The sequence below is a fragment of the Lissotriton vulgaris genome, chromosome 3_1, assembly GCF_964263255.1.
Source record: "Lissotriton vulgaris chromosome 3_1, aLisVul1.2, whole genome shotgun sequence".
Classification (NCBI taxonomy): domain Eukaryota; kingdom Metazoa; phylum Chordata; class Amphibia; order Caudata; family Salamandridae; genus Lissotriton; species Lissotriton vulgaris.
In genome coordinates, this window is record NC_141689.1 from 938,599,218 (window position 1) to 938,612,826 (window position 13,609).

General features: G+C 40.9%; 1 protein-coding gene across 1 annotated transcript in view; it reads right to left on the minus strand.

Annotated features, from left to right (window-relative positions):
• Positions 1 to 13,609, minus strand: part of TRPM6 (transient receptor potential cation channel subfamily M member 6) — a 720,746-nt gene that overhangs the window by 499,204 nt on the left and 207,933 nt on the right. Inside the window, exon 6 of the mRNA XM_086961279.1 lies at positions 2,318 to 2,442. Within this exon, the coding sequence (XP_086817405.1) occupies positions 2,318 to 2,442 (125 nt within the window). The remainder of the gene's footprint in view (positions 1 to 2,317; positions 2,443 to 13,609) is intronic.

Below are 13,609 nucleotides of genomic sequence, written 5' to 3' on the forward strand. Positions count from 1 at the left end.
ATAGCATTTAAGGAATCGCAATTTGCGATTCCTTAAATGCTTACGCAAAATTAAGGAATCGCAAATGTTGCGATTCCATAATATTGCGATGCGATTTTCCTCATACACTGCGTTTTGTGACTAAAATTAGTTTCATATATATGCCCCTGAGACACTGAAACTAACGTGCACTTTGCATGTCTGAGAGTAACGGTGCAGAAACTGAGAACATTAAAGTACCAGCCCCACAAAAGTGTGCTTGTATGTGTAGAAACAAAAGAATTTAAATAAAATTAGTAATGTTTATTAATAAGCATATTATAACAGAATAGTTATGAAAATGCTTTCAGTGACGAAATAGTTCAATCCTTAATGGTGAAACCTAGCATCTCAATTGCTTTCATTGTAATGCATCATGAAGAAGAATGTGGTGCAAAATGCCTAATGCTACCTGAATGATATTTTCAGTATAAACACTTGACATTATGAGGATCATAAATACTTAGAAACAATTTTAATAAAATGATTTTTAAGAACGATTTACATGTAAGTAATTTGAAATGTGTGGAAATAGGCCATAGTTAGCCTTGGTTATTTCTATATAATAATCACTGACAGTATTACCACTATTTCTTTATATGAAATGCTTGATTTATTTTTGTTATATTTGAAATTAATGATGAGTTTAATTTACTAAATAAGAAATGCCAACTCTAAAATGATGAATTGCCTCTTCCCTAAGGTGCATTATTTCATAGCTTGGTACAATGGACTTTTGACACATTTCTTCAAATGTTGCTTTATCTGTTCTGTTTATGTAACATTATTGTATGAATAAGGATATTTTTCTAGTCTTTCATTGTGAGTGAAGTGGTAAGAACCTGACCTATGGTTGAAACAAAGTATATAGTTCTTTGACAACTAACCTGTGAGGACGGAATGGACAGTCGTCTCTCATGAGCTGCATGAGAAAGTGTGCTGGAGTAACAAAACAGTACCTGAAGATCGGAAGAATAACCAAATGACAATCAGACCATTATGCTATAATAATTGATGTCACTCAGGTACATTTTACTGTTATAAAAGTGACTCCAGTGGAGGAGGCGTGCAAGTTTTTGGTTCTGGTCCCGGTCAGAGCCAGTCCTTATTTGTCAACCCACTGTTACTTTTTGGACTTTTTTGCTGATGCTGATGCTCTTAGTAGAGCAACTGGAATCCTTCTTTCTGACAGCCTATCTTCTATGCCCCATGCTTTATTCCCTGTGCTAATGAACTTGCTTGTTGGACTATTTGGAGCCGTCTGGTGGGAGACTAGATTTGAACTTTTCTGTTTTTGCTCCATTTTCCCCTTGCCCATGCCCATGGTCTTTCCCCTAGTGGACTTTAGCTGGAATCCTTTATCTCTTTTTAGAGAATTCTTCTGATCCAGTTAACCATCCTCCTTTCTTTTGTTGGTGGCATGGATCTGAAACTTTATCCAACCTCTTAGGATTTTGACTAATATGTGGTTTTATACTACACAACATGAGATTCTTGACTGAAATGCTAAAAATGATACTTTTATTCATTGATTTGGATCTTTAATATAATAACCACATTTTCTAAATAGACCGAGTCTCCTCATAGTGTCCTTTGTTCTTTCCTTAGAAACTGTGCGTATGAAGGAGTGAATTCTAAATGTGGAACAGGGAGAATCTTAGATTATTCTCAGAATACTAGGTTATGTTGCTCTCATTTCGTGTTGCAACTGCAGAACGTTTACTTTGTATAAATCTTGCTAGACCAATCTTCTTAAGGAAGACCCAATCTTGCAAATGCGATACTTTACTTTTATACCAAGGTTTTGAGAATAGTGTTTTTGAATCTCATTTCTAACTTGTGAATTGGCTGCTAATTAATGGTCCTCATTGGGTGGCCAACGATTTTGTGCATCCTAATTTCTCACTACAATGGAGAAAGATCCATCAGAGGACCATTACCTTTGTGGTAAAGTGCAGTGATGTGAATTGTCTCATTGTAATAAGGGCCCATTACGATTAGAGAGTTAGTTGAAGTTAAAAAAATACTTCCGCTCAATCAAAGCAAAACGTCTTTTTTAGAGCTCACCTCTCTCCACTGAAAAAGTCTGTCTATTGGAGATGTGATGAACATAAACTGTTTACTTAGACAGGTTTGTTAAATGCCTAATGGAGGGTGATTCATGGCATGAAGTATATTAACATAAACTAATTTGCCAGTCACAACATAACTTAGTTTCGTATATTAGGGGTTGATATGGTAAAGACAAATTTACTACATGCAAAGGCCACAACTTATTTGGAAGAATTATTTTACTCACATCTTTTCCAATGAGATCCCGTTGGTTCTCTATGATCCCCCATGGTGGGATTCCAATTGCACAAATCTTTCTTAGATACTGGGAAGCATGTGCCTTCAGTGCATCACCCACATGCTTAGAAACACCTAAACACAAAGTGCATTTTGAGATCATCCGAATAAACTCCAGTAACTCATGCTCAAACGGACAAGCCAAGTAAAAAAGTTGTCAGGAAATTTGGGGAAATAGCACTAAGTACAAGCATTGATAGCCCCAATAATTGTGGCATTTGCATACTTGAAATGTGTTATCCCTCAGAGACACACTAGGTGCGAGACAGGCACTAGCAGTGCTATTTTACCTCATACACTCAACAGCTACAGTGTAGGAAGCAGCACTGCATGCCTATCTCACATAAATAACATGTGCAGCACAGCCAGCACTACTCCAAGCTTCTTCACAAACTGAACAGTATAGCACCACAGCACGTGAACCAGATGTGCAAGCCTCCCCCCCACAGAATTAGTGATTCAGGTCGAGATGCAGCACTGAGCAGGAGCAACAGTGCAATCTTTAGACATTCTTCCCTCAGGCTCAGAATACTTCCATTGCAGGTAAAAGGAGTTCAAACCACATTCAAATATGGAACAGGCACAGCACAGCGAGTGCAGCTCAATTCTGCCAAGACCCAGAACATGTACAACACGATTAGTGGCCACTTATCTCTCATACACAATAGGTACAGCAGATAAAGAAGTGCATTGCCCAAGCATCTTTTAGAAACAGTGCAGCCAACCATCAATAGCAATCGAAATTTATCCTAGATATAGGAAACATCACTTGCAGTGCAGCTGTCACTCTGCTGTAGAATAGGTACAGCACAAGCCCCTTCACATGGGGAGCTGCACTGTAATTTTTACTCAGAACATAAGGTGCATTGGCCAGCAAAAGTGACTCCAGGCACACAGATCTTGCAGCCTTGTTCAACTGTGGAGAAGGCACTCATACTTTCCACAGAGAACAATCACAAATGTTCTTTAGACGCAATATTCAATACTCCAATGGGTGTAGGTATGAAGGGGAAGGCATAGCATCCTCCCACAAGGACCTTGAATTGGGCCACTTGGAGTGAATGCTGCCACAATGTCATGTGGATTTCCACCTATCATGGAAGTAGGCACAGTGATAAAAGGAGGGGCATTCCCCACCATTAAGCCGGCTGACTGTTGAAGAGTGAGCCATTGACTGTGGCTGACGCTGTAATGTCACAGGAACTTGCTTCTCTGATGGGTGCAGTGCAAGCCGCGGTAGCTAAAACTCAACCCAGGCATTGACTGCTACAGCAGGGGATCCACCCAGAGTGACATTTAGCCTATCACTAGACTCTGTCTTTCTGTAGGGTGAGAACATCTATAAAGAGTGAAGTAGGCATTCGAATTAAGCCTGGTTTGGTTAGGCTGCATTACATGCAAGTACACAATGCCAAAACAACAGCGCTCCATTTTGGCTATAGGCACCTCTAACTACTAAGTCAATAATTTGAAGAAGGGAAGCAGCTGAACCAAATGCAAGTATAGCCTGCCTATAAGCCCTTCCCACACTTAAGTCAATCATTCACAGGAGGAAAGCACCAATCTGCATACAAAGCAACCAGTGGGCTATGTTTGTACCAATGTACACTGTGACACTGATATACTTTTTATTGTAGGTAGAAAACACAAAGCACAATGACAAATACAGCTTTCCCCCCACGTATGGACTGAATTTAAGAATTAGTAGGGCGTGCAGATGATTACTCTAAAGGCAATTAATATTTACCCCTTTTATATTTGGTTATTCCTTTCCACGTAGCATGTAAAACGTTGAATATTTTCACGATTATGTAATTATTTTCATATTTCCTTTTCACTATTTTGTGTTCTTTTCTCCATATGCTTTTAGCCAGTTCCTCTCTTTACTAATTTCTCAATGATGATCTCATGCGGGTTTGCTGTCCTGTTCACCACACAATAAATGTATCTCTGTCATGAGTCTTCCGTACAAAATTACATTACAAAGCGTTGTCATGACAACCTTCTATCAGAGCTGACTTTGAGATATTGCAGCTGCAATAAGTGAGAACATTTATTGCTTGCAAAGAAACTTCCGTGCACAGCACACACTTGCATGGTTCACACAAGCTGTTAAGACTACACCTGTTTGAACAAACTTCAATACAGTTGAAAGGTAAAGGCACCAATCAACGACTTCGATCAGAGATGAAAAAGCAGGGATTTAAGTTAGTGTTTAAGATACAAGCCCATAAGAAAACCTCTCAAGAGCAAAGTCACTGAGTTTCGTAAAGGCAAAGACTCCATAAGCGATTCCTGCTTCAACAGAGAGACCCAGAGCTTGATACTATGGGAAAGGAGGACCATTCAGCCCCCAAAGCTCCAACTATTTTATTACTAAAGCATCATGACTACCTAAGTTTCATGAGACACGGCTACAAAAGCACAAGTGAGAGGAGACGGTAAGGGAAGGAAATATTTTATGTTTTTTCTTACCTCTTAACAAAGGATTATAGTCACAAAAATTTTACTTTTTAATGAAAGGTAAGCAAAATCGTTCATGTTTTTTCTTACCTCTTAACAGTCATAACAAGTCACACAAATGTGACTTTTTAATGAAAGGTAAGGGAAGTATTTCATGTTTCTTCTTACCTCTTAAAAGAGGATTTTAAAACAAGTCACAAAAATGCAATTGTTTTTTAATTAAAAAAAAGTATTGGGAGGCCAACAGAGTATAACGCACACATTTATGAAAGATTAGATCAATGCCTAACAGTGCAGCTGATACATTATGAGTAGAAGTAGCTTATCTGGTCATTCAAGAAACAACAAATTCAAGGGAAGAATGCTTAAATTAAATTCAGGTCCTAGGGAACGGTCAGGCTGTATTCCAGTCCATCCACTTAGCCACTTTAGTCAGATACAAGCCTCATATAAATCATTTTTCGTTTTGCTAAATTAGGAACAGTCCAGCCTAAACTGTCAGGCCTGGTCTTGTCTAGAAGGACTTCTGAGGCCTTATTAGAGAATTATACCTTGAGTCCTGCAGCACACTGAGCGTGTCTGCGCGTACCGATCGTGCTTAGGCTGTCTAGTGCAGTAAATAACAAGGAATAAATTACTGAATTAATCTCATTCCCTGGCAATGGCTCGGGACATATTCCAGTCCATCATTTTTCACCGACTGTGCCACTCTAGACAGAGATCAACCATATGCGAATAAGTGTTGGTCCTGGTGCAAAGGGGACAGTCCAGCCTGAATTGCTGTTCCATGTCTGCTCTATTTAGGAACCCACTGTTTTAGAGAGACAAGGGAACCCGAAGGTAATACACTAGGGACCTTGGACGTTAGAATATTACTAAAGACAGGGGTCCCTAGTACTTGAAGAATCAGGGTGAGAATAAACATACGCTAAATAGCCAATATGTCCTTTGTCCAGCTGGACAGGAATTTATTTTTCAAAATATAAACAATAACAATGAATCAGAAGTAATGTCAAGGGGGCACAGACTGTGACCCACAGAGAACAAGACAAAACAACAATTTTCAGGCAAGTGCGAACGAGGCGGTCTGTATACTAGTATTCAGTAAAGAAACATATAAATCTTGTACTGGAGAAGGCAAACAATAAGGGACACACCTGAGAAATCCTAAGTGAGATGGCACATAATGGGTATCTATAAACATAGCAGGGAAACTATGTGAAAGTAATAGAGCATGGAAAATGCTGACAAACTATTTAAAATATACAAAAGGGAAATCAATACCGCATGCCATTAGGGATAAAAAGGGAATTACCCTCACATCAACACAAATCATTTGTAAACCTTTCAAGACTTCTACCAGAACTTATATAACATCAATGAACACATGAAACTCAGTGACTGCATTAAATACTTAGATAATATTCCACTACATACAACTAACCATGAGGCAAGAGTGGCTCTCAACAGGCCTATTGAAAAAAGGAAATCCAAATAACAGTTTGGTGTATTAAAATTGGCAAAGCCCCAGGCCCTGACGGCTTCTTTGGGAATTTTTTTCAAAATCCACACAGACCTCCCTGATTCACTATTTCATTACTTTGCAGAATCAGGGTCTAAATCAGGAACGACAACTACTGCAACCATTGCGGTTATACCAAAAGGAGGGAAAGTTAATAACCACAGACCCATCTCACTAATCAATATTGATTGAAAGGCATAAGCATAGGTCCTAGTCTTCAGGCTGGAGAATGTAATTCATACAGTAGTACACCCAGCCCAGAAAAGGTTTTTTGAGAGGCAGACGTGCCTCGGACATTAACGGGGTATTTTGCCATGCACTAGACACATAAAAGAACTCTACATTCTCCGGCAGCAACACTGGATTTAAACAAGGTGTCATGGAATTTCCTATGGGTTGTATTTCACAAATTTTAACTAAGAGACTATTTTATTTGCATGCTCATGGCTCTCTAGTCAAAACCAGAAACACAGGTAAGAATTAATGGACACCTTTCCACCCCATTTAATGTATCTCAAGGTATACATCATGATTGCCCATTATCCCCTCTCTTAGTTCTACTGCTCACAGAACCACTGCTATACTCACTAATATCCAATGAAAGACTCAATGGGATTCCATTCTCATTTAGCAAACACTCAGTTTTAGCCTATGCTGATGACCTGCAAATTTTAACAGAAAGTGTGCACAAAGTAATCCCAGCCAAATGAACAACTACGCGGTAGTGTTAGGATACTTCCAAAATAAAGAAAAAAGAAGAGGAATTCTCGCTAAACATTCACCATACTCCAGCAGTATTAGACACTTCAGGCGCAAAGTGGCAAAATAATATTCTCAAATATCTAGGAATCTGATTTGGAAGAGACCTAAAAGATTCATTTTCCTTAAACAAAAATAAAACTCTAACAAAAAGTAAAGTCATCCAAGTTCATCACATGGTGGGAAAGTACCAAAACCATAAAGATGATGATTTACCCTCTAGTCAACTTTCTAACTGGTATGATTCCTTCTTCATTATCAGCTAATTTACATTGTTTTCCTCTCCCCTTCTATTTTCTCCCCATTCTCCCTCTGTGATCACACTCTTTTCACTTTCCACTACCCTCAACTACAAGCATATTAGCAGATTCTTTCATCACACCGGCTGGTAAACTGAAATCTATATTAAGACACAGTTAAACCCTAGATCTAGGCTAAACATATCCAGATTATTAGCTTTCTCAAATTACCTCAAATGAACTCTCGTTGCATCTAATAGTAGATCACAAAGCACATTCTTTCCCTAAAATAGCTCACTTTCATAGGTGGGACCCACCTCACAGGTATATTGTGATGTTCCGCATTTGTACATAGAGATCTTCCTATATGCTCGATATTATCCTTGTTACTGCATTGAAAAGTAATAAATTAATAAACACTTCTGAACTAAAAAAAATTGTATTCTGGTGAAGAACCCTCCTAGAGGTATGTATATTTTTTGTGTGTTCAACACTTGCTGTCTGGTGCAGAAAACACACAAGGACTGGGGTACCTTTTGTCTGGTTAGATATTAACTAGGATCGGGTGCAGGCGAGGAGAGATAGGTGACTCGACTTCGTTCCCCAACGGAATGGACACCATGTTCCAGGTGTCTACTAGAACTGCCACACACCGACTGAGGTGACATTTCCAATAAAGGGAGGTTACTGATCAACACTACTGAGGATTTGAACCCTAGTGCATACACGTGGTAGGTAGCAAACAGCCCCACCACAAGGTGTAGATAGATTCACTATTCCACTGATTAGGTCCTGGAGAATTGAAACGGATTGAACTGAGCATGAGGCAAGAAACATGTTGACCTTGAGAGACGAGCATAGCTTTGACTGAACCTTGACGTCAGATAAGCTGCCACTCATTTTGTTTTATCGAGGTGGATAGCCAGCCAGAATAAAAGTGTTATTTGAATAGCCTCCTTCTTTTAAATCACTTTTCCACTCCACTATAACTACACACCACAGGCCACACACCCCAACTTCATCATACGGCGGGAAACAAAAAATCTCCGACAAAGAGCCACTTCACTGTTGGGTATTGCAGCACCAACCCAACGAGGAGCAGGTCCAGATGATGAAGCATGACACCTAGCTTGCTGGGTGTGTGAGGACCTTAGTTCCGAATGAGGGAATCCTTCCACTTTCCCTCCCAAGCCAGATTCCACCTTCCTTGTCATCATGAATGACGGTGGTTAGTGTTCTGACTTGTTATTGTCTAGGCACCACTTCAAGAGGAACAGCATACCTGTAGGCATTAGGATCTGACTGGGAATTTATGCTGGACCTCGAAAAAAAGCCCCATAGTCCCCTCTCTTGCTGACTAGATATTAACTAGATCATTGAGCATTAATCACTAATCAGTATAAATTTTGTGGCTTGAGCTCTGACTCTTTAAGTTGACTATTCTGGGTCATGTTGTTCCACAACATTGGTGTTCACTCTGCTCTTGTTGCACCGAAAGTATGATATTTCAGATGCCTGGATGATTGCTTAGCAGGGGCGATGCTGGCGCGCTACTTTTTGTAGTATCTTTTACATGCTTCCTGATTTCTACCGAGGCCTCTCAGGTAAGACTGAAAGAGAGTGAAGAATGACTGTGTTGAGTGGGAGAAGGATGGAAACAGGTATTAAAAGGTACATGGAAATCCTACGATAGGAATGAGCTTTCTCCACTAGACAGATGTAGCACATTAACACCAAAATGTTAACTAAAAAACAACAGGGAAATTAACTAGTAATGTTGACTTGCAGGGTACCATCGGCTGGCATGGCTCTTTGAATGTGAAGGCTGATTGCACTACCTGTTGCACACTCAGTGATTTAGAGGTAATGAAAGAGGCTTGATGTATGGAGATTGATCTTGAGTGGAAGAAAAAGCCTGATAGTTGCCTTTCATATTTGTCATATGTCATATTTCATTCATCAATAGGAAAAAACACTGTATAGATACAAAACAAACACTGGGGACAACTTCAAGTCCTTGTATATATGTTATGCCATCTTTACCCAGCAGACGTTACTCTGCAGGATGTTCTCAACCAGGTAAGAACCACACAGGAAAGAATCACAAAAGCCCCTTTTTGTTACTTTACCCCATGGTTCTTTACCACGCAGGTACTTAAAAAAAAATACATAATTATTATGTCATTATTAAAAAAACATAATTTAAGGGTTAAGGGATGGGCAAGAGTTAAGGGATGGGTAAGGGTAAGGGTAAGGGAGGATAAAGGTAAATAAAGGTAAGGGTTTTTAGGGTTTAAGAGTGGGTAGAAGTAAAGGTAGGTAAGGGATTTTAGGGTTCAGGGGAGGGTGGAGGTAGAGTGAATAGGCCTCCTTAGCCTATTTGTCAGCATTATTCATTGGAGCTTACAATGTATTTGGCTAAATTCAGGCCTGATCCTCCTCCAGACGGGTTCCAGTTCAGACATTATTTGCTTACCGCCTCTAAACCTACATTCTGGTTCTACTAACAAACTACAACCATGCCAAGTGTTATTTTTTCAGAAAGACAAGTCTCATGAAAAAGACTACAATGAATATCATCTGCATAACCATCTTTAAAACTCTAGCAAGGATTATACTTGGATTGTTTCTAGATTGAGAGGCTAGTGTCTACATTAGGTGTTGCATGTGGACACATTTAAGGCAGTGACCACTAATGTGTGTTATTACACAAGACCTCATTCATTTTTTAGGCACAGAGAGATTGAGGGTCTAATTAAGAGTTCTGGACCACCGAACTCGTGGTGGCGGTCCACCTATTGTATCACAACAAAAGAGGTGAGACCGCCACAGGACTGTCGCAACCGCCTGGGCTCCTTGATCGTGCAGCGTGGTTATAGTGATGTGATTCTGTAATATGCTGGTGGTGGCGCTGCAGCACTGCCAAGCATATTACTAGTTTCCTCTCTGTGACCCTTTTCATGGTGGTGAGCCCGTCGTTAAAAGGGTTGCAGTGAGGAAACTAAGGAGGCCTCTGTGCATGCAGGGGGCACATGGTGAGCCCTCCTGTCTGTATGAATACCCTGTTCCTGCCCGGAACAAAATTCACACGTTGTGCATTTTGATCTGTGCAGGAATGGGCTGCAGCGCTCCCACACCCGTGCCTTTATAAGGCTCTCCTATAAGCCTTATAAAGGCACTGTCGCAGGACAGCAGCTTCAGGACCTCCCGACTTGTATTTCAGTCGGAAAACGGCAGGCTGGGCAGTGGTGTAGCTGGGGGGGCACTGATTTTGGGGCGGCAGAGGTGAGTAAGTCATGTCTGTCGACTAACGCCATCCCCCTTCCCACCAAGAACAAGTTGTCTGTCGGCCACCAGACCCCCAAACCCTTCCCCCCGGAACAAGTCAGCCGCCACCCTCCCCCGCTCTTACCTGTATCCGATGGCAAACATAGGGTCCACTAGGTCTAGCTATGCCAATGGGGCAGGCTGACCACAGGTTTGGCAGTGGTGTAGTGGATCGCTAGCTTGGCGGTTCACTGCAACACCTCCACCCTTATAATCAGGCATTTGCTTTTAGTTCCCTCAAATCTCGCTCTTGGTATCTTTTAGGGTGCAGGACTCTCCCTCCATTATTTGACATACGTTTGCAACCACTGGCAGAGCTACTAAGGAGATAAAATTCTGACATTCATATTTATGTTGATGCTACTTGAAACCCAATTCATGGTGCAATTATGGGAGAAGGAACCAACATTTATCTCTGTGACCTTTTGCTCCAAGTCCAAAATGGATGTAACGCAGTTTGTTGGGTCCAAGCTGACTATGACAGAAGTGTTGCTCTTAGAAAGCAATGTGCCAGCTCTGATGTAAAACTGACTTTCAACTTTTAGACTTATGCCGGCACTCACGAAGGCTGTTAAGGATAATTTGGTCTGACCATGAAATTACAATGAATGGACAGGTCAGTGAAGGTGTCATATTTTATAATTATCATTTGTATTCTGGTTAGAAGCCTTTTGCATAGCTAGATTTCAAATTCAGGTATTCTCTGCCTATGCCCTTAATATTCTCAGAGCTGGATTATGGGAATACCCAACATGCGGAATTCCCATAATATGTTTTTAGAAAATTTGCAATGCATCCAGAATTATGTTATGTGTACCTTTTGCAAACTGAAGAATGGATATCATGTATCACTACATACAGCAAGCCTTCACTGGTGGTCAGAGGATACTGGTTTGAAATGATGTTGACTCTGAATAACTGCCACCTCTTTGCTAGGATTCTTGTGTATTTATTGGTGGTGTTTTTCAAACGTCTCAATCACCTTGCTATCTCCAATGCCATTTAGATATAGAAAAAATGTCCATGTACTTTGGCGTGCATATAATCTATGAAGATAAGTCATAATAGGTTAAGAAACATCCTACTACACATCTGATGGATGGGAATACCACACCATTCACTATCCAAGCAGAGCCTTTAATCATATGGAATGATGTTATTCCCTGACAGAATGTGGGGCTGATTGAAAACCTCTATAGATGAGGCACTTTCATCTATATGCCCATGATCCTTAATTCACTGCAACAATTGTACATAATGAACTGATCCCCATATTCAATGCACCTGTTCCTAACCCACCATCGTGCATTCAGAAGCAGAGGCTCCAGCTACAGGATATGCAGCTCTCGTGCTAGACAACCAAGTGGATTACTTTTCAGGGTATAAGCAAGCATGATAGCAGTAAAGGCATTTGATTCATAGCCTACTGTACTTCATTTGAAGTTCATAGTTGACTTTGCCATGCCTGAACAATCACGGTAGATGAAGTGGTGGTATGAAGTAAGAGAGAAGGTTTGCGCCTGGCAAGTGAGTGCACTTTCCAGGTCGACATGGCAGTAAAAACTGTGCGCTGACACAACAGTGGCAGGTCGGAGTCACCTTTGAAAGGCTACCTGTGTGGGTGGCACAACCAGTGCTGCAGACCCACTAGCATTTGATTTACAGGCCCTGGGCACACACAGTGCACTGTACTAGGGACTTACCAGTAAATCAAATATAGCAATTTTGGAAAACCAATCATAGAAAACCAATCATGCTACAATTTACAGTAGGAGCAGTTGCACTTTTGCACTGAAAAGCAGTGAAAATGTGCGCAGAGACACCAAACCAGAGAAAACGAAGCCTAGCATATCATCAAAACTTGAGGTCAGAAAGCAAAAAAGACAGGGGAAACACACCAAAAGATGCCATGTATAACATATAGGAAATCCAGCAACAGTGGAAATGAGTGACCAGCTGTGGGAAAAGTTGTGGTCTTTCGGGATGGAGGATATAGTGGAATCACCTGTGTTTTTGCATATTCCTAATATTGACCGGACTACAAGAAAATCGAATATGCAATAAAAAGCGGTATATACGACTGAGCTAAAAGGTACCTGACAACTTTTCCCTCTTGTGAAAGGCTCAGCACATTCCTACGGGGTAAAACATTTCTAGAGATATCATGGGGTGTAATTCCTATATTGCTTGTTACCAAAATGTAGTCAACCTAAAGCTTGAAAAAAGATGCTTACTGCTATTTGAAGGACTGGGTTTTTCTAAGACCCAGCGGTGCCAGGGATAACACCTAAAACCTTCGTGGGTAACCTGTTCTGGCGTACAAATGGCAGAGACACGGGACACTTCCTTCGGCGTCAAAGATTCGAGGTTTATTACTGCAGGGAACACAGAAGTCACAAGAAGTACAACATGTGCAAGTTCGAGGAGTCTGCTTCAAATTGTATCTGTGGATCGCTCTTCTTATACAGTTTTCGGGCATAGGATAACATGGTGCACAAAGGATTACAACCTGGTTCCCATCGTAAAGGTCATAGGGGGTCACTTTCATGTATTCAGGGCCCGGAACATAATTACAGTAGCATTTGGCATTTCCCAACTGTAAAAGTACATCTTCCCACCATTAGTACGTTCCGTTCGGCTATAAACGAATCAAACAAAAAGACAGAAACAGGTGCAGAGGAAGACGAGGACAGTGATCAGATCGAAGACGGTGTGAAAGGGGGTGGTGTCAGGAAACACGAGTTGCAGGGATTAAAGGAGACGTGCCTAATGAATACACAACTGAGACAATAGACCGGCACGGCAAGATGAGCCTCGAGCGGGGCCATCTGCCTTACAGTGTCATCCCCCTCATCATAAAGACACCTTCAAAGGAACATGTGTCTTCCGCAAGAGTTTGGGAATCCCAGGGTCGCGAAGCGGACAGCGTCTG